Raw genomic sequence first — 27,549 nt, 5'->3', positions numbered from 1 at the left:
TAGAAGCCAGTGAAAATTAAGCTCAAAGATTCCGTTACATACATACATACATACATACATACATACATACATGCATACATACAACCCGACCTAATAAAAGTGTGTTAAAAACACGAACTAGTTCGTCACCAGCGCACTTCGCTGAAGGGTTTTGTATGAAAGCATTTCCAAACGTACAGTACGAAGTGCATTTGTATATGTGTGTGTATACACGTATGCAGCCACCAACCCAAGAACATTTACAAACACACTCACATATGTATGTACGTACGAGCGAGTTAATAAAATATTCAATAATAAAACAGAAAGTGAAAAGTGAATTAGTAGTGCGATATTGAATGCGCTTTGAATGAGCACTGAATGTAAATTCCTGCCGAATGCTCAGTTTTCCGTGTCACGAAGAGCCACGTAGTACGATTTGATCCTTCCGTTAGTGTGGTTAGATTTTTATTCGGCTCAAACAGGCAACCTGAATTAGCTCTTATATTATTATTGCACTTTAATTTGTTTGAATAATGCGCAAAGCATATTTCAAAACAATAAATTGTATTTTCATAATTTTGAAAATAATATCACTCACAAGTGTTGCCAACGGCCAGACAAATCAGAATATTAATGTTTGTGAGTATGCTGACACCATTTTATTTATAATTAAGAAAATTCTGTGTATATAATATTTTCATGCAAATATTAAATGGGGTAAGTACATGTATTTACTATTACTATAAACGGGAAACTCCATTCATTAAGGATGTCGCAGATAGCGTGGGGAATAAAAAAAAAAGAAAACTAATGGACAAGAATTCTCTGGTAATACAAAATATAAGCTTACTTTTATTACGTAATTTGAGGATTCAATTCAATATGTACTCTTATGACGCCCCTTCAGAAGGAGATTTTGCATAGTTTTATTTTTATTAAAAGGTAATATACATCTGTGAACTTTTGACCAAAAAACTTATGTGAATTTAAGAGGTTTGTCTTAGGTCAATAAGTTCTGATTTATCGAAGAAAAATTCAGTATTGTATTGATCGTTTGCTAAGATAATGATTAAAAAAAAAATAAATAAATAATTGGCGCGTACACTTCTGTTAGGTGTTTGGCCGAGCTCCTCCTCCTATTTATGGTGTGCGTCTTGGTGTTGTTCCACAAATGGAGGGACCTACAGTTTCAAGCCGACTCCGAACGGCAGATATTTTTATGAGGAGCTTTTTCATGGCAGAAATACACTCGGAGGTTTGCCATTGCCTGCCGAGGGGCGACCGCTATTAGAAAAATGTTTTTATTAATTTTGCTTTCACCGAGATTCGAACCAACGACCTCTCAGTGAATTCCGAATGGTGATCACGCACCAACCCATTCGGCTACGGCGGCCGATAATGATTAGTTCATTAAAAATTTCGAGAGGACCAAATAATTTAGTGCCCGACAGAAAAAAGTGCTAAATCGACATAAGTTGTTCCATCAGAAGCACGCAGATATATATGTACATACTAGTTACTTTGTATTTTTCATACTCTAAGTGATTCAAACTTATGTAAATATATGAAAATATGGCTAAAGATCAGACACGATTACAGTCTGGTAATAGAAGTTAATAACGAGAAATTACTCGTGTAGAAATATATTAAAACTGACATACTTATAGTGGGTGTTTTTTTAACTGCATGGTAACTATCGATAACTTTGATTTGACAGCTGAGAATGGCAAACTGTGTTAACATTTCTATTCAGTAAGGTTTGACACACCAGAACAAGGCTTTCAAATTGTGGAAACTCACTGCGGCATCATCGGTTACTATTTCTTCAGAAGTCAGAAAGGTGACTATTGGTGACTAAATTTTTATTTCCAAAAATTAATCAGTGAAACATCGGCGACATTTAGTTCCAAGGCGCAACTTATCATTCTCGCGCTTAACAATCGATTTATTGCAATATTCAATTCAAAAAATGAATTCCATGAAATTACCTACCTGATTATAATAAAAAATAATTTATTACAAAATATTTTTTGTATTGTATTACCACTTTAAGTTGTCAAACTCTTAAAAAAAGCACCCGATGCATGCCAAGAAAAAATATATGCATGCATGTACCTTAATACTCGTATATATGTATACTGTTATATCTATGTGTGTGAGTATGTGCTAATTATTAAGTAAACAGTTATTACATTTCCAATTACTTTTAATCGATTTTTCTACTAATGTTTCAAGTCCGTTCATTCTAGCAGAAGAATACATTTCTATATACAATAATATCGCAGTATGTATGTACAGGGTGAACGATATGAAGTTTACCAACTTCACACTGCTTGTATCTGTAAAACAGCTCATGACATCAACGTCAAAATTGTTCTAATGACATTCAATATATTTCAACCAGCCATTGTTCGTGAGCTCAGTCACCTCAAAGTGAATACAATGTTTGTGTATCGCACTGTAAAACGTTACAATGATACTGGTAGCATTGCAAAACGCTATAGAGGTGGACCAAAAAAACCCGCAACAACGCCAGAAATGGTTCGGAAAGTGAAGGCTGGACTTGAACGAAATCCACGTCGAAGTGGAAGAAAAATGGCCAAAGAACTGAAAATATCGCAAGACAGCATTCGACGCATATTGAAAAATGAGCTCAAGGTCAAGGCTTACTTACTTACTTAGGTGGCCATAACAACCCGTTACCGAGTTACGGCCGACCTCACTAGCTCTCTCCAGGCGCCTCTGCTCCGCGCGCGCCTTCTCCAATTCTGTATACCAAGCGAGCATAGGGTTTCCTCCACTTGGTCTTTCCACCGGAGCAATGGTCTTCCTCTTCGTCGGCTCCCTTGGACTTCGCCCTCAAACACCTTCCTTGCTGGAGCTTCTTCATCCATACGCACGACATGCCCTAGCCAACGCAGGCGTTGGATGGCGATGCGTTGAACTACGTCAATGTCGGCGTAGAGCTCATACAGCTCGTGGTTCATTCTTGAACGGTAGTCTTCGCCAACGCGCACAAGACCGAAGATCTTACGAATAACTTTTCTCTCGAACACCCCAAGAGCGGCTGCAGCGCTTTGTGACACTACCCATGCCTCTGCGCCATAAAGCAACACAGGTATGATGAGCGTCTTGTAAAGTGTCAGTTTGGTCATGCGAGAGAGGGCTCGACTACTCAATTGCTTACTTAGCCCATAGTAACACCTATTAGCAAGAGTGATTCTCCTTTTGACCTCCAGGTCAAGGCTTACAAATTCCAAAAAGCACACGATCTTTCACCCCAGCAAAAAAAAGTTCGGTGCGAAAGAACAAAGGAGTTGTTGCGCTTGCACGAACGTGGCGAATTTCCTAACATTGTGTTTTCTGATGAAAAAAATTTCCCAATTGAACAGTTCATAAACACTCAAAACGATCGTGTTTACTTGACCGAACGCTCATACGAGAATTTGAGCCTACATATGGCCACTCGAAGCAATTTCCCATCGCAATTAATGGTTTGGGCCGCAGTGACCGCTAATGGACGCTCTCCAATCGTTTTTAGCGAGCCTGGTGTCAAAGTGAATGCGACTTATTATCGGAAAAATGTTTTAGAAGCTGCTTTAGAGCCGTGGACACGCAAACATTTCGGTCGTAGACCATGGACGTTCCAACAGGAGCCGGCACCGTTTCATAAAGCTCATGTGAACCAAGAATGGTTAAAAAATCATGTTCCACAATTCATTTCGTCCACACAATGGCTTTCGAATACGCCAGATGCAAATCCGATGGACTATTCTATCTGGTCCATTTTGGAGAGCAAGGTGAGGACTAAAAAATATGCCAGTATGGATGCGCTGAAAAAGGCGCTTATACGAGAATGGGCCAAAATACCTCAAGATCACATTCGTGCAGCATGCAACTCATTTTTTGACCGTTTGAAGGCTATAATCAAGGCAAAAGGTGGTCACATCGAGTTAAAGTGAATATATGTAAACATTGTAATCATTTTTGAACAATTTTGTCTTTGAAATCAATAAAAACTAATTTCACACAAAAAAGTGTTGGTGTTTTGAATAGGTGTATATATATAAGTATATGTGCATTTCGAGTTATGTAAATATATGTATTTTATTATTATTATTATTATTTATTACAATAGATATATCAAAATGCTTATATCTAAATATAGAGGAGTACTAGCTGCCAGGGCTTATGACTCTTTCTTTAAGTATATAATACCTGTGTTGATTTAGTTCTAATTATGGGGTTTAAATAATCTTTATTGACCTACATTGTTTCAGAAAGTTATATATTTTGTGAATGTTTTCAGAGGAAGGTTTTTCAAGAAGTGCGGAGGGTTTAATGTCGCCAAATATTTTGATCCTGTGGCTTCGGAGATTGGGGCATTCATCTATTAAGTGGTCGACCGTGGAAAGTGATCCACACCAAGCACATGTGTTTTTGAGTTTCCCTGTGAGGAGGTGTTCGTGTGTCAAGAGGATATGCCCAATGCGTAACCGTATAAAGGTAGTGGTTTGGCTCCGAGTGTTATTATTTGGAAAGGGGGGGTTTTGTCCTGATGGGTTAACTTTGCTGTACCAGGATGAAAATTCTTTCCAGTTCTTATCTTTCTCACTTTGAATATATGCTACAACGGTCCTAATCGAATCGTGTTTTTCAAATGTTGCAAAAGTAAGGCAGGGTTGGAGATGGATTTGTTTGGCGGCTGCATCTGCTGCCTCGTTACCTGGGATCCCAGCATGACCCGGTGCTGCTTTAATATTTTGAATTAGACTACTTGGTGTTTACGCTTTGGAGTCCACTCAAGCATGATAAACTGTCTGTGCATATTACGAAATTCCCCTTCAGTTTGGTCGCATATTCAATAGCAATTTTGATTGCCACTGCTTCGGCTGTGAAGACTGAGGTTCCACCGAAAAGCCAACCACCTGATATGATTAACCCTGTGTTGGAAACTACGGCGAATGTGGCAACATTATTGGTTTTAGATCCATCTGTGTAGATGAAGCTCCAGTTGTCTTGAGTATACTTTTCAAATTGTTCGCGAAATAGAGCTCTGTAAACTTCAGGACTAGTTGAGGACTAGTTGCGGCCTTATACTGATGTAGGCAAACGTTTATGGCTGATTTATTAAAGATCCACCAAGGATGACGTGATGGTTTGTTACAAGTTTTCGGAGGCAGAATATCTATTTTTTGGAGAATGCTGCGCAGCGCCTTAGGGCGGATATTTGTCTATACAGCCACTTGTGGGTTAAAATGTTTTTAAAACAATTAAATAGTACATAATTTGTTGTATTCATTAGGCGGGGAACCAATTTCAGCGTGGTTTACTTTACCCTTTCTTCTAAGGAGGAGAATCCGGCTTCAGCTAGTATGGCTCTGGTTGGTGAAGTTGGAAACACATTAAGACTGCGGCGCACTGCTGAGTGGTATGGTGAATATATCTTTTGGAGATTGCTTTTGGCACATCATCCGTAGATTGGCAGGCCATAATCAATTTTTAACATAATTAGTGCTTTTGTGACATTTGTTAGAACGTTAGTGTGAATTTGACATTTCTTTGATGCTAATAGTTTAACAATACTTAGTCTGGCTGCTAGGTCTTTTCTTAAACCTAAGCAATGTGTCTTAAAGCCAAGCTTATGATCAGAAATAATTCCTAGAATTTTTAAACTATTGAGTTGTTCTACCTATATGTGTATTTTTGAATGCTAAGTTAAGAGGAGGGCAGTTATATTTTTTACAGATGTGCAGCGTTTTGCATTTAGTGGTTGACAGTGATGCACCTGAAGTGTTACCCCATCTGTCTGTGTCTATAAGGATTTTGGAAAATATATCTTTTGTGCGAGATAAGTCGGAAATCCTCGTGAAGACAAATAGATCATCCGCATAGATTCCGTAGTCGATTTTTTTGTATTTTTCGCAAATTTTGCTTACTTGGCCAAATGCAATGGTGAACAGTACCGCGGATAGCGGTGAGCCCTGTGGAATTCCATTGTGTAAAGAGCAAAGTTGGGATAAATGGTTGAGGACTCTAACGCAAAAATTTCGTTTGGTCAAAAAGGCTTTGATTATGCCAAAGATTTTAGGATCAAGGTTCCATTGTTGCAGTTGCTCCAGGACTGTGTGAACTCCTATGCAATCGAAGGTTTTTTCAAAGTCAGTAGCTAGGATAGTAGCATGGCCTTTAACAGAAAGAGCATCGAACGCAAAAAAGGTCCATAGTGCTGTGCCCTTTCTTAAATCCGGTTTGCTTGGCAGATAGCAAATTGTTTTGTGATATGAACCATGAGTGTCTAGCAGCAATTATTTTTTCAAATATTTTAGCACAACATGGGAGGAGGGATATTGGACGGTAACTGTTTATTTTATCAACTGGTTTATTCGGCTTGGGTATGAGTACGACGACTGCATTGAGCCAAGTGTGAGGATAGAGGCCTTTTTCAAGCATTATGTCGTAAAGTTCAATTAATTTTCTCTTTCCATTTAATGGTTGGTTTTTAATCATGGGGTAGGAGATACGGTCAATTCCTGGTGTTTTACCTTCGATCTTCGATTATTCTTCCTCTACTATTAGCTACTTTTGAACGCCAAAACGTGCTCCAGGCATCGAAGTCTCCCACTATTAGGAATGGGTTGGTGGGAATGTGAATTAAGGCCGAGAGGTCTTGTATATATAAGCACTGGAACTTGTGGAGGGATATAGTTACAAATTTACTATTGTCAAGGAAAATGTTAAGTCAATTTGAATCGCTAGTGACAAAATGTTGCAATTGGTTGGAATGAGAGAATGGGGAATATGGTGTTTAATTAGTATACCTATGCCTTGGCTTGCAGTGTTCGGAAAATGATAAAAATTAGACTTATAGGATTTTGGAGCAAATGTTGGCGTATGATTATTGGGCAGATGGGTTTCTTGTATGCAGATTATTATCAGGGGTGCAGTCTTTAATTAATAGCTGGAGTTCTGCGTAATTGTTAAGATATCCATACATATTCCCCTGGACTACTTTAAGAAACATTGGTATAGTGAGAAAAAAAAAAAATACATATATATATGTATATATATACATATGTATATATATATGTATGTAATAAGATTTATGCAAATAAGATTATACTAGTTTTTCTTATCTATACTGTGTATGTATATGTATGTAGGCTTTATTTAAGTGAGCTGCTGTTTTGTTCTTCGAATTCGTCGTATTGACTTGAGCTTAATTGACTCAAGAATGGAGGTAAATGTTGGAGTTCAGTTGGTAGAGTTGTTAAAGGTGCATAGGTGTCCGTTACTTCTGACAAGTTGGTATTGATGTTGTCGGAGTAATTATATGATGTTGATGTCGTTGGGAGAGCATTTTGTTCAGTTGAGAAGCTATAGTTCTGTACCTCTGTTTGCTTATTTACTCTTGTACTTGAGTGAGTGAATCCGGATGGCGATGGAAAATTGAGATAATTTGTTTGAGTGTTGAGTGAAAAAGGTGTAGTTTCATTATTGTTGTAATTATTATTTGTCTGTGTTTTCCCTTGGAGAACCGTATAATTTGTATTGTTGCTGATTGATTGTGTATTTGTAGAATCGATGGAATAAAGAGCATGGTTGTTGGAAGGTGTCTGGTTATTTTGTTGAATTTCTGAAGAGAATTGATTATTTGTTGTTTTTTCGGAGGGTGCGAGTGTGGATTGTGTATTTGTTTGTTGTGCGGTGATAGACGAGTAAGTTGGAGTAACTAAGTTGCTGTCAAGAATGATAGAAAGAAGATTGCGCCCGTCAGAGCGTACGTGACGTCACGTTTGCTGAGTTGTGCAGTATTGGCCAGATTACCATTTTCGTAACTTGATTTAGCATTTTTTTTTTGTTATTTAGTCTCGGAGTTTTAGTTCTTTCTTCATGACATTTTCTAGCTGTTCTAATTAAAATGTCATGTTTATAATTTTGTAAAATATACATTTTTTAATAATTATTTAAATAATTCACTCAGTTTTATTTAGCTTTACTTTTTTTTAACATCTGGTGGCATTGCCCGCGATTGCAGGTGTTGTTGGTGTTCTTCTGCTTTCGGCAGTCAAATCTCTCTCTCGCTACTGCAGTGTTGCCTAGCTTTGGATATAAAAACGCACTAAAATGCCCATTCAAAGAAAATAGCCCAACAAATTTTTATTGAATCACTTAAAGAACTTTGTATGCGTGACAAATTGTCTTTAAAATGTGCGTTTTCTTAAATAAATGTGTTATGCTTATGTATAATTTAATTTATGAGTTTTTTTTTAAGCGAGACTCTTTTGTTAAGGGAACGACTTTTTTGCTATATTTGAAGTTATGTAACTAGATAAGGTACTCTTTTTGTAAAAATGTCAGTATGGTTTCTTTAGTATTTTCTGTATAGTATAGTATAGTATAACTCTTAATGTCCTATGTCTCACTAAGGATTGATGACCGGAAGAAACGATTACACCTCTATGGTTTTAATTCGCATTCAATAAATTCAAAGGCTTTTTAAAATGTGTAAAAAGGTTTTCAATCTTAAGAAGAGTTGAGAGAGGGGCATTTAATATTTTTGCATAACCTTAAATGGAGCCAAAAATTAAATTCACACTTTCAAAATATCAAATTTTTTAAAAACCAACTAATTTTCATTAGCACTAAAATCTTCTCAGAGTGACCTTTTTTAACCTTTTTTTGTTTAATAATATAGTTTGTTTTTAACTTAAAGTTTCGGTAGCTTTAAATTAAAAAAAAGAAACAAACACGAAACTTCAAAATTTTCGCATTTTCGGTATAAAAAAGCACTAAATTTATTGCGAAGAGCAAATGGTTGGCAATACTGCACAACTCAGCAAACGTGACGTCACGTACGCTCTGATGGGCGCAATCTTCTTTCTAACATTCTTGTGTAGCACAACTGGATGAGTTTTTGCAATGTTTAGCAGTATGTCCGAGAATTTGACACGATTTGCATCGCATGGGATTCGGAATGTATTCTCTAACTTTTACATTGTGCCAACATATGTCGATTTTAGAGGGCAAGTTGTATCGATCGAATATTAGCAATACCACGCCACAGGGGGAAGCTTTCCGATCGGAAACTTTTTGAAATTTATATGCCCCACATTGTTGAGGCAGGGTGCATAAACAGTACCTTTCACGTGATTGAGGGTGTTGTGAAGTTTACAAGTAATTTTACATACTCCAGGTAACGTTGTTGTTTTTAAGAAACGTTGAGCGACTGTATTGTTTTTTACCAGTAGCAAAATGGTGCTTGCTTATAGCGAGGATTGCTTTATGCGCTAAAAAGCATGAGTATTGGGCTAAGTTTTTTCCACTGTCAACTGCAGCCAAAACAACAAATTTAGGGGTTTTCTTTGAATGCTTGTGGTAGATCTGAGAAATCGAATGTAATTTTTTCACGTTCTGTTCTTTTCTTTTTCGCTTTGGGTGAATCGGCCAACAAAGAGAACCGATGCCCCCCCGTAAAGTCCGGCCCAGGGGCCATGCGTTAATGATTGCGCAGTAGCGTTCAGCAGTAACGCGGTTTGTTAAACGAATTGTCGAAAGAGAGAGTTTTTCGCTTTTCTAGATTTGAGCACGAAGATATACCGATTGGGATAACTCACAGAGAAAATAGAGAAGACGTCCGCACTCGCTGACAGATTTCTTGCGACTATATGTATTTTAATATATGCATATACAATGTATATTATACATACACATATGTAAGTTAAACTTTTAACACAAATGGATAAGCAAAACACAAACTTTTTTTTTCTTTTGTAATCAATCGGTCCTCGGCAAGAATTAGAAAATTTGCAGGTAGATACTTCATTGATATACTATCAAAAATGTAATTGTTATAGTTTTTTAGACTTCACCGAAAGGTTTCAGAGATGAATCAAATCTATGATTGTACGAATTAGAGTAAGTTTTTTCAGTGTAAGTTTAGCTCTGCTATCCTCCTGAAAAATGTGAGTGTAAACGCTCACAATAAAATTAATAAAAGTTATGCCCGTTGCATAATTATAAGCGCACAATAATTTTACTCATACATATTTATTATTGTGTTTTAGAGAAAATTTTACATGCACTGTTTGCACAAGTCTGTTAAGAGAAACAAGTTCACATTGCAAGCAACAAAAACAGCATCATTTGTAACAGGTGGCGCTAAAGTAGTCCTCCTATCAGAAAATGTCAGTTCTGTTTTGACATTTGTGTAGTAAACAAATACGAAATACACGTTAATAAACAATATTACGCTACACTGCTCCAGAACGCGGAATTTTGCTGACTATTTATTTGACCAATAATCGGTCGGTGACTTTGGCACAACGTGAATTTCGTCGCAGATTTCCTCGCCGTCCAACGCCTACTGGTGAAACACTGCGACGTTTAGCCGCTCGCCTCGAAGAGACTGGCACAACACGAGATGCTGCCAGGCGTGGCAGACCCCGGGGGCACTGGGGCACTGAAAATCCGCGTGTAACCCACGAAGAGCCATTACACCCGCTCAAAGTCACTTTATGGTGTGCTGTTTTCGCTGGAGGAGTCATCGGACCTTTTTTCTTCGAAGACATCGCGGGCCAAACGGTTACTGTGAATGGTGAGCGCTACAGAGCAATGATCAACGAGTTCTTTTTGCCGCAACTTGATAAATTGGGATTGGAAAACATGTGGTTCCAACAGGACGGTGCAACGGCACACACTGCACGTGCCACAACCGATATGCTGAAGGATGCATTTCCCAGGCGCCTAATCTCCCGTTTTGGCGATTTGCACTGGCCAGCAAGATCGCCTGATTTGACCGCTCCATACTTCTTTTTGTTGGGCTTTTTGAAGTCGCAGGATTATGTCAACAAACCTCAGACTCTTGCAGCTCTTAAAGACAATATCCGTCAAGAATGTGAGGACCTATCGCCGGAAGTTTTGGCCAAAGTGATGGAAAATGCCATAAAAAGGGCTCAAATGGCAATCAAATGTGGCGGCGGCCATTTACATGACATCATATTCTCGACTTGATGTAAAAAAAATTAAAAGACCAAATAAAAATAATCCACAAGAAGAACACTGTGCGACAGTGAAATTATACTTTTATAGAGACCTAGTACAACTTGCAGGTATAGTAAAACTAAGAAACATGGTATAGGAGAAATTTCCAATACACCCCCAAAATCTCATTTTATGGCCATAAAACCGTTTTTCAGTAGGTTGATGTGAACAATCCCTCCTAACTTCGCCAATTTCCATCCGATTTCGAATTTGTTTTTTTAGTTCGAAAGAACAAAAACAAGCCTTTTTGACAGAGTGTTGACAATTTTTCTGAAATGACAACTGACGAGACTGTAGACGGATGTATTCGGAATTTTTTTATTTTTTCTCTATTTTTTCAACTTTGACATCATTTTTGCGATATTATCCGATATTGAGGATGGTTTTTAGTAGACTACTGTTATAGTGAATTTAATTCTGCGTCGAATGAGCTATATTTGACTGTAATTGAATTAAAATTCATAGAGTTGTGCGAGTTTTAAGATTTTATTTTTCTTACTAATTTTATAGCAAGTGTCAGTATAAACACATCATCAGTATGAAACAGTACAGGTTTAAAATTTTAAAAGATGTCGGGAAAAACTAATCTTCATTTCAAAAATGTTTGCTAGACCTGCTCCGTTTATAAGAGTCATCACTTGTTTTACGTTTCAAGGACCAGCAGTAATCAGCAAGCATGTTGATGGAGTTCTTCCCTTGAAAACGTTTTTCGATGACTCCTATCTCCTGGTGAAATCGTTCACCCTGTTCATCGCTCATCTGGCCCAGGTTTTCCGGGGAAAAATTCAAATGTGAGTGCAGAAAGTGTATCTTGATGGACATATTGCATTCCATTTTTTCGTACGCACTCAAAAACTCTTTGACGACTTCGACATAATCAGAGCTCTTTTTATTTCCAAGGAACTTCTCACACAATGATTTAAAACTTTCCCATGCCCGTCTTTCCACTGCACTGAGCTTACTCGTAAATTTCTCATCTCGCATGAGTTTTGGAATCTGAGGCCCGACAAGGATCCCTAAAATTGTGATGACTCTTATAAACGGAGCAGGTCTAGCACACATTTTTGAAATAAAGATTAGTTTTTCCCGACATCTTTTAAAATTTTTAACCTGTACTGTTTCATACTGATGATGTGTTTATACTGACACTTGCTATAAAATTAGTAAGAAAAATAAAATCTTAAAACTCGCACAACTCGCACAACTCTATGAATTTTAATTCAATTACAGTCAAATATAGCTCATTCGACGCAGAATTAAATTCATTATAACAGTAGTCTACTAAAAAACATCCTCAATATCGGATAATATCGCAAAAATGATGTCAAAGTTGAAAAAATAGAGAAAAAAAAAAAATTCCGAATACTTCCGTCTACAGTCTCGTCAGTTGTCATTTCAGAAAAAATGTCAACACACTGTCAAAAAGGCTTGTTTTGGTTTTTTCGAACTAAAAAAACAAATTCGAAATCGGATGGAAATTGGCGAAGTTAGGAGGGATTGTTCACATCAACCTACTGAAAAACGGTTTTATGGCCATAAAATGAGATTTTGGGGGTGTATTGGAAATTTCTCCTATACCATTTTTTTTAGTTTTTCTATAGCCACAAATCGTGCTAGGTCTCCATAAAAGTATATTTAATTTTTTTTTTTTTTGTCACACCGTGGAATCAAAGTTTTTCACTTTTTTTTAAATTACAGCCAAGAAACATCGCAAGGTTACTTTTGCGCCACCTTGTATTAGGCAAGAAGAGAGTAGACAAATATAACTGTTGCAAAATTATAAAAGCATAGTACGGTTTTTTCGAAATTTGAAGGGGTTTTGCCATTAATATAAAAATGTCGCGTGGTACACAACTTACGCAAATGGAAAAAAGTAAAATTTTAGCTTTTGTTTCCAAAAAACGACATTTTGGGAAATAGGCCGTCTAATAGGAAGAAGTGATTGTATCGGGCGAAATTAAAAAAACAAATACGGAGCTACAAATAATCAGCGTTGGTGTAAACAAATTTTAAACGCCCGTGTAGTGCCAAAAGTTATTCGCTTAGCGCGAAACAGTACGAAGAGCTTACGTGGTACCAAGGCTGAATGTGACCTCAATGTTTCTCGGGCTACCTTAAGTCGGGTTTTCAAGATTTAAAGCGTTCGGAAGTATTACGCTCTCTTAATTGAGACCGCCTCCAACCTTCGCTCTTTATAAAATGAATCGTTTTGGAATTTGATGGCTTAAAAATAAATCTTTTAAATCTCAAGCCTGATTTGCAAAGTGAGATTTCTACTGTGCTACCCTTCTGGAAAAATAAACTTTAATGTTCCAAGAAGAGAGCTTCGAAATTCCTTGTGGACGTAATAACAAAACAAGAACGCACTTGCCCGCGCTCAACCTGATCTCTTATCGAGGTTGATTTTTCTTTTTCTTATGTTGATTTCATTAACCTTCTGAAATCTTTTATATAATCTTCTTTAATTTGTGCTAGTAGTCTGTAAGAATTTGTATAATATTTGAATTAAATATACATATATAATATAAAAAAGGGAGATAAAAAATAAAACAGCTTTTCAGAAATGTATGCATAAGTTTGCTTTCGCCTGCCAAGGAGCGACCACTATTAGAACCAACTTTTTCTACCATTTGGGGTTTTATGTCCGAAATTCGAACCCGGTCACCACAAATGGTAGTCACCACCTACGCATTCGGCTACGTCGGCCGTCAATGATTTAGACCATTTAAACTTGGTCAATGTTTTGAGTAGGAACGAGATAAAATAAAATAAAGAATTAGCGCGTAAACTTCTGTTAGATGGCCGATGACGTCTTGATGTTGTTAAGGCATTAATTGTTGGCCGAATCGTTGTCTTCATTATATCGTTTGCCCCATTAACTATTTTTAATTATTTTTTCTTTTCAGTTTTTATTAACGATGCTGACAACGAGCCTGCAGCCAAAGCTGTCACAGTAGTGTTGACTTATCTCAAAAAGAATCCCCATTATGGTATTTCGATTCAGATTGACCAAGTTGAAGCTAACAAAACCGACGCTAAAACACTTTTGGAGTCAAGTAAGTAACAAATTTAACGTAGCAAGAAGAAGCACTATATTTTTCATAGAGAATTTTTTACTTAACACACTTCCGTTATATGCACATACATATATATGTTTGTATTCAGTATCTAAAGTAGTTTTCTGAGGTATGGAACAAAATCACATATTTTATGATATTAAGAAAATCCTCCATGTCCTGCAGAAAAAGCAGAACAATCAAAAACTAAAATCAAATTCGAATATTCAAAAATTGTGTCAAAGAAAAAAATTTATTCTCGATTTGACGTACATATCAACAGAATTCCTACATATTTTCAAATATTCAATACTTAATTAATGTCAGCCTTTTGTTTCTTAAGTATTCGCAGAATCGACAAGAAGTAATCTTTCATTATTACATCCTACCCATAGAGACTTTGCTTGGCAAAGCCACAAAGTGTAGTGCAGCTTGAGCCCCATAGCCGCCGCTCTTCATCTCTGAGTGCTTCCTTGATGGTGTGCTGTCCCAACGACAGGAGGGATTTAGGTACTGTGAAAAATTGAGGGAATAAAATTGACGCTTGCGAATTTAACTTGCCGGGCGTTTATTTCGCAATGTATCCATTCCCTCCGCTGGCTAACGACTGATTTTTGAAATTGAACCAGTCATTAACGCAGCGGCAAATTCGGCGAAGGACACACTGCGGTATTCATATACAAATTAGCGCTAATTCTATATATGCGCGTTTGTACATATGTACGCGAACAAGAAACAACGACATACTCGTGTGTACAAACACGCATACACAGAATTAGCGGGAATCAAATACATAAAGTATATAGTACAACAAATAATTTTACAAGTAATCAGGGGTTCCCAACATTCCCGCCTCCGTGAATCAACCCGATTCACCATCATCAACGTCCAGAACTGCTAATTTGGAGACGGCACGGCGCTTTAATCCACTCGAAGTGCGTACGTCAGCTCGTCTGACCTCACCATCCGCTCCTGCATACAAGCGTTCCACCTTGCCTCGATACCAGTCCCGACGAGATATATTGGGGTCGCATATGAAGACGAGGTCATCTATCTGCAGAGATTTTGTTCGTTGGCACCACTTAACCCGGCGTGTCAATGTCGGAAGGTATTCCGCTATCCATCGTTTCCAAAAATGGTCCCTTAGTTGTCGAGCAAGACGCCACTGTTGTTGAAGAAAGCATTTGTTTTCCAGAACTTCGCTGGCAATCGGAGTTCGCGGTGTGTTGGCTTCACCCAGAAGGAAGTCATTTGGAGTCAGTGGCTGCTCCTGGTTGACATAGATGGGCAAGTGCGTCAACGGCCGAGAATTCACAATATTTTCCGCCTCGATTAGGAAGCAGTTGAGCGTGTGCTCCCGTGGCGACGTTTCCTTCAAAGTGCATCGTAGTACTCTCTTGACGCACTGCACCAATCGTTCCCAAGCGCCCCCCTCTGCCGGGTTGAAAGGCGAGTTAAAGATCCACTCTACGCCCCTTTGCGACAGCTCACCCTGCAAGCGATTGCAATCGAAGACTTCACTGAAGCGTTTTGCTTCCATGTCAGCACCGACGAAGTTCTTCCCATTATCGGACTTCACACGTACGGGAACGCCGCGACGATTTATAAAGTTGCGCAATACGATTATACATGAGTCAGTGCTGAGGTCATGAGCCAACTCCAGATGCACAGCCCTGACTGTCAGGCACGTAAATAACGCCACCCATCTTTTTTCGTTTGAGCGGCGAACAGTTACTGTTATCGGTCCAAAGTAATCAAGGCCCGTATAGCTGAATGGCCTGACATAAGGAGATAATCTATCAATCGGAAGAGGGCCCATCAATGGCGATACGGCATGGACTTTTCTTAAGCGACAAATGGCGCAATTGGCGACTATACTGCGCAGCAAACTCCTGAGGCGTGGTCCCAATAAAGGCGACGTATCTCACAAATAGTGGCTTCTAGATTTTGATGATGCATTTTGACGTGGTAGTGCATGGCGACCAGATTTGAGAAACAATGCTTTGGCGGTAGTATGATAGGGCGTCTCGCGCTTATTGGGAGCCAGCTGGCAGCTTCTATGCGTCCTCGTACACGAAGAACACCATCTTCGTCTATATACGGCGAAAGTTGAATGAGCGAACTGGTGCGTGGCAGGTTGCGACCACTTTCGATGTGCTGAAACTCTTCCTCGTATTCACCGCGTTGAACGAGACGGCACAAACAAAGCTTAGCAGTCTCAACTTCTTTGGCAGTCAACCCATAGTATCGGTCTGGCGGTTTACGGCGGCGGCAAACGTCAATGAATCGCAGGACCCATGCTGTCGTTCTCACCAGTTTGCTGAATGTAGAGAATCGGTTATAATCTAGAAACGTACAGCTTACGATTGCAAGGGCGAATTTAGGGCGTAGTTCCTTGTCAGCTTCCTCATGATGATTGCATGTAGAGCTCTCTGTCGGCCAATACTGCTCTTCTCGTAACAAAAATGGTGGGCCGCAGGACCAACGGGCGGACGAGCTGAAGTCGACAAAGTTATTAGCTCGAGTAGCCTCATCAGCGACATTGTGTTCGGTAGGTAGCCATCTCCAATTTGCAGTAGTAGTTGTGGCTAATATCTCGGCGATCCGATGCTGCACAAATGGCTTATAGCGCCGATGTTCACTGCGAAGCCACTGGATCACTGTTTTGGAGTCACTCCAAATGACGCAGTCATCGATGTGCAAGGAGTGCTCCTCTCGTAGGCAGTTCATTAAACGCGTACCCAATACAGCTGCCTGAAGCTCCAATCGAGGGACCGTCAATGACTTCATCGGCGCGCATTTAGTTTTTGCAGAGATAAATGCGACTTCAACCTCACCGGCGGCATTAGTTGACCTCCAGTAGGCTACCGCGGCAAAGGCATCCTCGCTGGCGTCCACGAAAACATGGAGCTGCAAAACTTTAGGTTTCCCATTTCGATAATAGTATCGAGGGACGGTATATTCGGCGACCATTGGCAGTTGCTTACGCCATCCTTCTCATGCGGTGTTTACGTTGTTTGGCAGTGGCTCGTCCCACCGGATGTCATTCTTCCACACTTCCCGCATGAGGATCTTGGCGCTTACTACAAAGTTGCTAAGAAAGCCCAGCGGGTTGAAGATCGACATGACCACACTGAGAAGTTCTCGCTTCTTATCTACGTTGTTGAATCTCAGTTTAAACCCAAAAGTGTCGGTTGATGCCTGCCAAAACAAACCGAGGACTCTGTCTACCAGTACTCCTTCTTTATTTGCTATTTGACGGATATTCCCGTCACCACTAAGTGCTTCTGTCACTCTTAACGAGTTTGACGCGAAATTGCAAAGATCGAAACCGGCCATCTTATGTATTGCTCGAACTTGTTTCGTTATGTCAGCTGCTTCTTCCTCTGTGTCAAAGCTATCGACATAGTCATCGACATAATGGTAGTCCAGTATCGATTTCACGGCTCGGGAAGCACCATTGACTTTGTTGCAATACTCTAACGCATTGATCGTTTTCACATAATTGGCGGCGCAAGGCGAACATGCTGCTCCAAAGGTCATTACGCGCATCTCATATACCTCGGGCTGTCTGGTAGTATCACCTTGGCGCCAAAGAAATCATTGCGCGCATCTGTCGTCACGTTGAATCAGCACCTGGTGAAACATCTCTTTAATGTCCCCACACACGCCCGTTGCTCCTTCCCGAAAGTGGAATAGTATAGCAGGCAAAGACCGATACTCTTGCGGACCCTTCATGAGCTGTGAATTAAGGGACACACCGTTCATGGCAACGCAAATCGGCTTTATTCAGACTCTGAGAAGGCAGCTGCACATTTGAAACACTATAAGCCCTTCGTAACTTATGTCTCTTTTGCATACCGACACCACTCACGAGTAGATCTACCACCATGGCCGGCTCCTGAGCGGCACGTCCTCCGAACCACTGTAGGTTCAAGCGTTCAGTCCGGCCACGTAAGCCGAGCTCTTCAATTAATGTGCTATCAATCATTGTTATTGACGAACCTTCATCTAAAAGTGCGTACGTCTCAACGCGCTTTTGATTCCCATACAGCACGACTGGCAGAATCCGAAATAATAACTTGCTATTGTTATCTGTACTGCAACTAAGGACCGCTGCACCCGCATCACCTTACTGTTCAATACGAGACGCTGGCTGCGTCGTCGTACTAATACCTGTATGTGGATCGGCAATGAAAGTACGTCGTTGGTGATCTCGAGGCCGCGGTGACTGGTTTGATGACCCATCGATAGTTTTCCCAATTTCGTGCAACAATTTATGATGCCACCGTTTACACCCGTCAGTTGAACATAGTTTGCGCCGTTGGCAATTACCCATGTCCAACGTTGAGACAAGAAAAACAAAGGTGACGTCGTTTCACTTCCTCCCATCTTTCCGGCAAAACTGGGTACAATCGGCTGGCTTATGTTGGCCCTGGCAAATAGGGCAGGCTGACTGCCGTTGAGATTCGGCAGCGTGCAACACAACCCGACGCTTCGAATCTTTCGGTGCTTCCCCATCGTAAACCGTGCAGATGACATTGGCAAGTTGAGTGAGCCAATCGCTAAAATGCTGAACAGTTGCGTAAGGTTGTAAAGATGACGCAAAGACTGCCTCGTATGGGTACTTTCCAACGAGCTTATCGAAGAGTGTTGGATTCACTAAATACTGCTCTCCACCATACGCAGAACGTAAAAATGCACAAACGTTGCTAATCTTCGTCGCAAATGGTATCAACTTTACCACTGAGCTTTCCGCTATCGGAGCAATTTCTCGAACATGGGCTAGCTGGCTTCGAATTAATTGCTCTGGGCGACCGAATCGGAACTTAAGTTGCTCTATGATATTGGCCACGTTGTTTGGATGGATTAGTAGCGATTTAACAGCTTCTCGGGCTTCACCCTTTAAGCACTTCTGCAGGCGTAAGTTGTTTTCAAAGCAACTGTACCCATAGACAGCGGTTGACTCAGTGTAGGCAGTAAAAAATATCGGCCAGTCCTCCGGTTTCCCGCTAAACTCCGGCAAATCTTGCAATTTCCTTGGCTGGATTGAAAACTGTAAGGGTACGGAGCCCACATTAGCGGAAATTGGCACCGTTGACGGAAGACTGCTAACAAATGTGTCGTACGGGGGCAAAGTCGAGCTGCTGTACGTCCCATTTGTTGAGGATGTGTAAATAAGAGGTGAGGAACGAGTAGCGGTGTTCATCTGATAACGTGTAGCGTTCTGAGGTGGTGGCGGCGGCTGCACCGTATGCACACAGGTAGCAGCACATGTTATTAACGGCGATTGCGGCTGAAGCAACTGGATCTGTGTCATCGGCAGGCTTGATGACGGCAAGGCAGATTCGTTGGCGGAACTGTCGCTGGGTGCACTGGCTATGCTTTGCGCATCAGCGCGTTGGGCTTCGTTCGTTAACTCGTGTTTCCTTATTTTTTCTTGGGCAACTTTCAGGCTGCGTTCAAGCGTGGCGATGCGTTTTTGCATAGCTTGAAACATCACTTTTTGGCGGGCGGAGATGAAGCTCCGATGAAGCACGAGTGGTGCCTCCCTCGGCAACGGGAGCACATGGGGTATGTTCAACAATGCATTATAATGCGCAACATACGGTTATATTCAGAAACGCATTATAATGCGCAACGTACTTTTGCAGTGTTGGCAATGCGTTCAGAAATGCAAATATGGCAGTACTGCAAATGCATCGCGTTCCAAAACGCCATTTTTGTATCAAACGTCACGCATTACTGCCGCTGATTACGCTAATATGATGTCTGATGAAAAGTGGGTATTTAATTATTTATTTTAGCTTTTAATACAAAAATTGATGAAAAATACGATATTTAAACTTTATTTTATTATACTTTTCTTGGTTTTAGTGATTACTTTAGTACATCGGAGATAAAATTACTGCTCAGAGTCCGACTGAGCATGGAGAACGAGTTCACGTCGGGAAGGAGGAAAAAGAGCGTGCTTTGGGCTAAGGTCGTAGATGAAGTAAAAAATGTTAATAAAGATTTAAAAATAGATAGAAACATCGCCCAGCGAAAATTTTCTAATTTACTCATCACATATAAGCGAATAAAAAAAAGAAACAATACATTTGGGTATTTTCCATTTTTTTTTTTTTTTTTTTTTTTTGGCGGTGAGGTAGGGTTCAAAATGCCTTCGCACTTACAGTAACCGTCGTCTACTGCGTCGAATGGTGTAGCCACTAAAACAATCCCTCCCCATTCCTTCCCGGATGTTTCCTCTGCCCCGGGACTCCGGTAGTATTTCATCGTAGGCAGAGGAGATCCAAGTAGGCGTTCTGTTCAGAAAGAAGCCTTTTCTACTCCCCCTGCGTCCAGGGTCGCCAATTTTGGAGCCAGCATCACGCTATCGGCTCATCTTCTACTCAGGTAGGATGGATGTATGTATATTGATCATCTCTATCCATGTCAAATTTCTTGGCACGTAGGATGCGCTCCACGTACGTTTCAATAAGTTGCCAGCTTTCTGCACTTTCGACCATTTTTTGGATGATGTTGTCTGCTTTTAAGGGGCCTAGCCTATCTTCTATTGCTTTGCGCTCTGCTGTCCACCTCTCACATTTGAAAAATGTGTGATCAGCATCGTCAATGGGTGCATCTCCGTAGATGCATTCAGCAGTTTCTGCTTTCCCTATTTTGTTGAGGTATTTATAAAAGTACCCATGTCCAGATAGCATCTGGGTGATGTAATAGTTCACCTCACCGAATTTCCTGTCATACCATTTATCTATGTTTGGTATCAGTCTCTTTGTCCATTTTCCTTTCGCCTCTGACGCCCAGCGCTCTTGCCATATTTGGAGTGTGCGTGCTCGAGCTTGTTGCCTTCTGGTATTTGTGCGGTCGCGTGTGTCTGTGTCATTTGTCTCGCTCTTTTTGAGGTCCCATAGTTCTTTTCGTTCCCTCGCTAGGAGATCTATGGGTATCGTACCGCTGATGATAAGTACTGCTGCTTCCGATACCGTGCGGTAAGCTGAGGCAACACGGAGGGCAGCAGTTCTTTGGGCCTTGGCAAGAATCTTCCGACGACATTCTGATTTGAGTGTGTCCGCCCATACTTCACAGCCGTATAGCAAGATGGATATCGTTGTGTCCATGAGCAGCTTCCGCCTGCTTGCGATGGGGCCTCCGATATTAGCCATTAATCGTGATAAGTTTGCGATTATTTTGGCAGATTTTTCAGCAGCGTGTTGGATTTGTGCCCAGTAAGTCAGCTTGTTGTCAAGTCTGATGCCCAGGTATTTCACCACTTTTGAAGTCCTTATATTCTCCGTGTAGACCGGCATTATTACTTCTAGAGGTATGCGCGCCCTCGTAAGTAGAATTAGTTCCGTCTTTTCCGGAGCCAAGCTAAGGTCGTGCGAGTCGAGCCATGTCTTGATTCTTATCAGCGTCTGTGAGAGTTTCCGTCTTGCCGCGTCTAAATCGCGTGCGGTAATTACTGCTGCAACATCATCCGCATATCCTACTAGATAACACTCGTCGGGCATATCGATGTTGAAGATGTCGTCGTAGCTGACGTTCCAGAGATCAGGGCCTAAGATTGAACCTTGGGCCGCACCTGCAGTTAGCACTTTTGTCCGTTGTCCTCTACTTGTGTCGTAAATGAGTACACGATCTTTGAGGTAGCTACGGATCATCTTCATCAGGTATTGAGGTATTTTGTAACACTTCTCAAGTGCGTCAATCATATCCTCCCATCTTGCGCTGTTGAAGGCGTTTCTTACGTCAATCGTGGCTAAGAGCACGATCGGTCGGGAGAAGTGATTTCTGCTCCGTGCTTTTTCTACACTCTTCACTACATCCTCAATTGCTCCGGTTGTCGACCTGCGTTGCCTAAAACCGTGTTGCCTATCTGAGAGGCCACCCGATTTGCTTATCGCTGCTGCTATTCGTGGCTTCAGCAGTCTTTCTAACAGTTTCCCTGTCGTGTCGAGCATGCACAAGGGGCGGTACCCTGTTGGGGCTTCCGTGTCTCCTTTACCTTTGCTTATGAGAACTAGCTTTTGCCTCTTCCAGATTTTTGGGAAGATTCCTTCACATAAGCAGGCATTATACATGTATAGCAGTACTTGCGGACGTTCGTTTGCGATGACTTTCAGCACCTCCGATGGGAGGATATTTTCCATTTTGATATTAAACTTTTGACAAGATATGTCCTTCTTTTAAGCTTTACACGGTTTTTTTTGTTAAATTTAATAAGACTATCGGTTTTTCCTCACATACATCGTCCATGACCAAACTTAGTAACAATTCCATTTTACTGCACAGCGCGTTCATAAATGCAACAAATCTACATATGTATTTGCAATTTTTCAACAAATCTATCAGCAAGTACTGCGCATTATAATGCGTTTCTGAACATAGCCTTGGCAAATCCACTACAACGACGGCAGTGCCAGCATCCGACACCCTTTGCTGGTCGGCTACTGAGGCAGGTGTAGTGCCCTTTGAAACTGGTGTCGCCATGGTTTAATTAGGTCCTGGCTGGAACAAGTGGCGAACAATGGATATTCGAACGGCTGCGAAATAAAGTTTTTGTGAAAAATTGAGGGAATAAAATTTACGCTTGCGAATTTAACTTGCCGGGCGTTTATTTCGCAGTGTGTCCATTCCCTCCGCTGGCTAACGACTGATTTTTGAAATTGAACCAGTCATTAACGCAGCGGCAAATTCGGCGAAGGACACACTGCGGTATTCATTCTATATATGCGCGTTTGTACATATGTACGCGAACAAGAAACAACGACATACTCGTGTGTACAAACACGCATACACAGAATTAGCGGGAATCAAATACATAAAGTATATAGTACAACAAATAATTTTACAAGTAATCAGGGGTTCCCAACATTTTTACAAGTAATCAGGGGTTCCCTACAGGTACTATTAGTTTAGTTATCTCGTTCACGATGTTATTGTGGACGGGGACCCACATAAGCTGAATACTATGGCGTGCTTCTAAGGAGTTTAGTCTCTCCATTCACTCCAGAATTATTGAGGTTTTAATCTCGAGGTGCGTTGTAACGCAGTAATGCCATAGGCATATTCAATAGTGAATATGTTGACTCCCATCTATTATAGCACGCACCGAATGTCTGGTGGGGAAAATTGTTATCAAAAATACAATACAACAAAGGTGCGACCACCAACTAACTATAGTACTCTAGTATTAGTAACCGCTAGTAGTGCTTTTTAATCACGACTAAGCGTTGCTTAAGTGTGAGCTTCAGCATGATAAAAATGTTTATCTTGAGTGACTGTTTCCAAAACTTCATTCTCTGTTTATAACTACATATATTTCGAAAATTTTGTTTCAGTTTGCTCAAAGTACGCGGAGAGTATTGAGCGCAAACAACCGCCTCATGTCGTATTCGATACTACCAAGTCGGGAATAGCCTCGGAAACAGTCAAGTCTTTCACTCAAGCACTAGGATTGCCCACTATCAGTGCTTCATATGGACAGGAGGGCGATTTGCGTCAATGGCGTGACATTGACGAGAGCAAACAAAAATACTTGCTACAGGTAATGCCTCCGGCTGATCTTATACCGGAAGTTGTGCGCAGTATTGTGCGAAAGATGAACATAACAAATGCGGCCATTCTGTACGACGACACATTCGTCATGGATCACAAGTACAAATCATTGTTGCAGAATATTCAAACCCGCCATGTTATTACGGGCATTGCTAAGGAGGGAAAACGCGAACGCGAGGAACAAATCGAGAAATTACGAAATTTGGATATAAACAATTTTTTCATACTAGGAAATCTTATGTCTATACGGCTGGTTTTAGGTATGAAGTTCTTAAAAATTAATGAAAGCTTATAATATTTAAATATACCTTCTGTTCCTGCTGATATTCATAGAATCCGTGAAGCCAGCATATTTTGAACGCAACTTTGCCTGGCACGCAATCACCCAGAGTGAGGGTGAAGTAAGCAGTCAACGAGACAATGCAACTATAATGTTCTTGAAGCCAATATCGTATGCTCAGAACCGTGACCGTTTCGGACGTCTAAAGACCACTTTCAATTTGAACGAAGAACCCCAGATAATGTCAGCCTTTTACTTTGATTTAGCGCTTCGCACATTTTTGGCTATCAAGTAATTTTTATATCTCGGATGCTCTCTTATTTCCCAATGGCTTGTGAGTAACACATCCTTTACTTTGTAGAGATATATTGCAATCTGGTGCTTGGCCGAAGAACATGGCCTACATAGGTTGCGATGAGTTCCAAGGTGGCAACACGCCAGAGCGAAATATTGACCTTAGAACAGCTTTTACAATGGTGAGTTTTGCTACCCTCATTATTTTCCAAATATTTCCAAATATATTTTTTTATTACAATATTTTTCATATGAATTATTTCAATATATTTTTAATGATTTTAAAATTTATTTATACATTCCCCTTGCCAACGCTTATTTTAAATTAGAGCTTAACTTTGTAGATCCAAGAACCGACTTCTTATGGAATGTTCGAGTTAGTGACTCAACCAGGAAAGGCATTCAACGGCTATAGTTACATGAAATTTGAAATGGACATCAATGTCCTTCAGATACGCGGAGGCAACTCAGTTAACACTAAATCGATAGGCACTTGGACAGCTGGATTGGACTCGCCATTAGTCGTCAAAGATGAGGAAATAATTAAAAATCTAACTGCGGACACCGTATACCGTATCTTTACAGTAGTCGTAAGTGACCTTACTTTTCCACTGTTCCTTTTTCCAGTTTACATATAATATAAAATATAGGTCGGGAACATATTCAATTTACTCTCCCTCTTCATTGTTATTGTAATATATGGGGGAGATAACCAGACCATAAGGGGCTGGACATGAAACACCCGCTTCTCAAATTTTATAATAAATACTATTTACTGTCTTCTACTTTTCTTACATTCCTCTATGCTCCACAGCAAGCACCCTTTATAATCAAAGACGAAAATGCCCCAAAGGGCTACAAAGGCTACTGTATAGATTTAATCAACGAGATCGCTGAAATTGTACATTTTGACTACACCATTCAAGAAGTTGAAGACGGCAAATTCGGTAACATGGATGAGAAGGGGGAATGGAATGGTATTGTGAAAAAGTTGATGGATAAACAAGCGGACATCGGATTGGGTTCCATGCACGTAATGGCTGAGCGCGAAATAGTTATTGACTTTACGGTGCCCTACTACGATCTGGTAGGAATTACGATTATGATGCAAAGGCCACAGGTGCCCAGTTCCTTGTTCAAGTTTTTAACGGTGCTTGAGACGAACGTTTGGTTGTGCATTTTGGCCGCTTACTTCTTTACTAGTTTTTTGATGTGGATTTTCGATCGCTGGAGCCCCTACAGCTACCAGAACAACCGCGAAAAGTACAAGGACGATGACGAAAAGCGGGAATTCAATCTAAAAGAATGCCTCTGGTTTTGCATGACATCGCTGACTCCGCAAGGTGGTGGAGAGGCACCGAAAAATCTTTCCGGACGTTTGGTGGCAGCGACTTGGTGGCTTTTCGGGTATTTTTTGCATTCACATATCTAAATAAAACACACGTATATTTACGCACACATGCATACAATTACATAGCATGCACTATAAGTAAACCTACACTCAGGCATGAAGATATGAGATGTACTCCTCAGCCCTTTGACTATTCTTTTACTCTCTTCTAAATAGCTTCATTATAATTGCTTCATACACGGCTAATTTGGCTGCCTTTTTAACTGTGTCTCGTCTCGATACGCCGGTGGAGTCGCTGGATGACCTTGCAAAGCAATATAAAATTTTGTATGCGCCGTTAAATGGTTCCTCTGCAATGACCTACTTTCAGCGCATGGCAAATATTGAGCAACGTTTTTATGAAATATGGAAGGACCTCTCTTTGAATGATTCACTTACACCACTCGAGCGCTCTAAGCTTGCAGTTTGGGACTACCCGGTCAGTGATAAATACACGAAAATGTGGCAAGCCATGCAGGAGGCTCAGCTGCCAGCAACCTTAGAAGAGGCAGTGGACCGAGTTCGAAGTTCAACCTCCGCTACTGGGTTCGCCTTTCTTGGTGATGCCACTGATATTCGATATCTTGTTATGACCAACTGCGACCTACAGATTGTGGGTGAAGAATTCTCGCGCAAACCGTATGCCATAGCCGTTCAGCAAGGATCACATTTAAAGGACCAATTCAATAACGCGTGAGTGATACCTTTTAAGGGAAATTGTACAAAAATTCTCAAAGTTATTTGTATTTTTTTCTCTTCAAACAGAATTTTAACTCTCCTCAATAAGCGGCAACTGGAAAAGCTTAAAGAAAAGTGGTGGAAAAACGACGAAACGCAGGCCAAATGCGACAAGCCAGAGGATCAGTCAGACGGTATATCCATACATAATATTGGCGGAGTTTTCATAGTTATCTTTGTGGGCATTGGAATGGCGTGCATCACTCTGGTGTTTGAATACTGGTGGTATAAGTATCGCAAGAACCCACGCATTGTTGATGTAATTGAGGCGAATTCCGGTGGAAAAGATGGCAAAGCGGGCGATGGTGTTATTCTCGGTCAGTCTGGAAAAGAGTACGACAAAAGTGGAAACACTGTGCTTAGGCCACGCTTCCACCAGTATCCGGCCACATTCAAACCCCGGTTTTGAATTATCTGTTGTATATCAACTGAGTAAAGGTATAGGGAAGTGATCGTCAACAATTTACTGTTATACATACATACCTGAATACATGCGTACATACACACTTTGCTTGTGAAACAAACTATGCACAATTTGTTTTTATAAATCTAGATGGTGTTTCAAGTAATAATAAAATAAAAACTTACTTTTGCTCTAAGAATAGTAAAAATATTTGTTTTAAATAATATAATTTTTTGGAATGTTGCCGCGCTCGAGTTTGGAAGACTTCGGAGGCTATATAATCCTAATTGGGTTTAACCCACTCTAAACATCGTAATTAAACAACCCTGTAGACATCGCAGGCAAAATTGCCGCTGTACTTACCGCAATCAGAAGTGCAAGGGGGCTAAACTTGGCTACACAAGGCTGAGGAACCTGTACACGGATAGATCAAAGTTGGAAGGATAGATTGGCGGAGGAGTATTCTGCGAGGAGCTCCCCATCAAACCAAATTCAGGTTACCGGACCGCCCTCTGATAGAGCAGACCTTGACATTAAAAATCTGATGAACCTCATCAGCAACATAAAGTAGTTAACGCAATCGCAACACAGTCAGTGTTTGAGGGTTTATTTGAAATTTCGAATATAATTTTTTTTCTTTTTGCTCTACTTTGTTCAATTTTGTTACGTAGTGTATTATGGAATTCATTGGTAATTATTTATGTTATGTATTACTTATTTACTACAGCATTGTGTTCCATGGGCTGTACCATTGATATTGTCTTGAAAATTTGAAGATAAGATGATATCTGATATGTGC

The 27,549-nt window shown here is 40.4% G+C and overlaps 1 protein-coding gene across 3 annotated transcripts; it reads left to right on the top strand.

The window, feature by feature from the left end:
• Positions 1–403: 403 nt before the first annotated feature.
• LOC129247811 (ionotropic receptor 25a) lies at positions 404–26,958 on the top strand. Of its 3 annotated transcripts, none has more exons than XM_054887126.1 (9): positions 404–621; positions 13,932–14,081; positions 23,429–23,905; positions 23,979–24,216; positions 24,287–24,401; positions 24,564–24,809; positions 25,034–25,626; positions 25,787–26,302; positions 26,375–26,958. In XM_054887126.1, exons 1-9 carry the CDS (start codon positions 516–518, stop codon positions 26,754–26,756), a joined length of 2,823 nt encoding a protein of 940 aa, XP_054743101.1. In that variant the 5' UTR covers positions 404–515; the 3' UTR covers positions 26,757–26,958. The 3 variants fall into 3 exon arrangements, with proteins under 3 accessions (XP_054743101.1, XP_054743103.1, XP_054743102.1); XM_054887128.1 differs by lacking the exon at positions 404–621 and adding an exon at positions 12,855–12,898; XM_054887127.1 differs by lacking the exon at positions 404–621 and adding an exon at positions 12,936–13,423.
• The last annotated feature ends 591 nt before the right edge of the window (positions 26,959–27,549 follow it).

Source organism: Anastrepha obliqua, chromosome 5 (assembly GCF_027943255.1).
Source record: "Anastrepha obliqua isolate idAnaObli1 chromosome 5, idAnaObli1_1.0, whole genome shotgun sequence".
NCBI classification, from domain to species: Eukaryota; Metazoa; Arthropoda; class Insecta; order Diptera; family Tephritidae; genus Anastrepha; species Anastrepha obliqua.
Note: the sequence above shows the minus strand (reverse complement) of the source record. Positions and strands in the feature narration are given on the sequence as shown.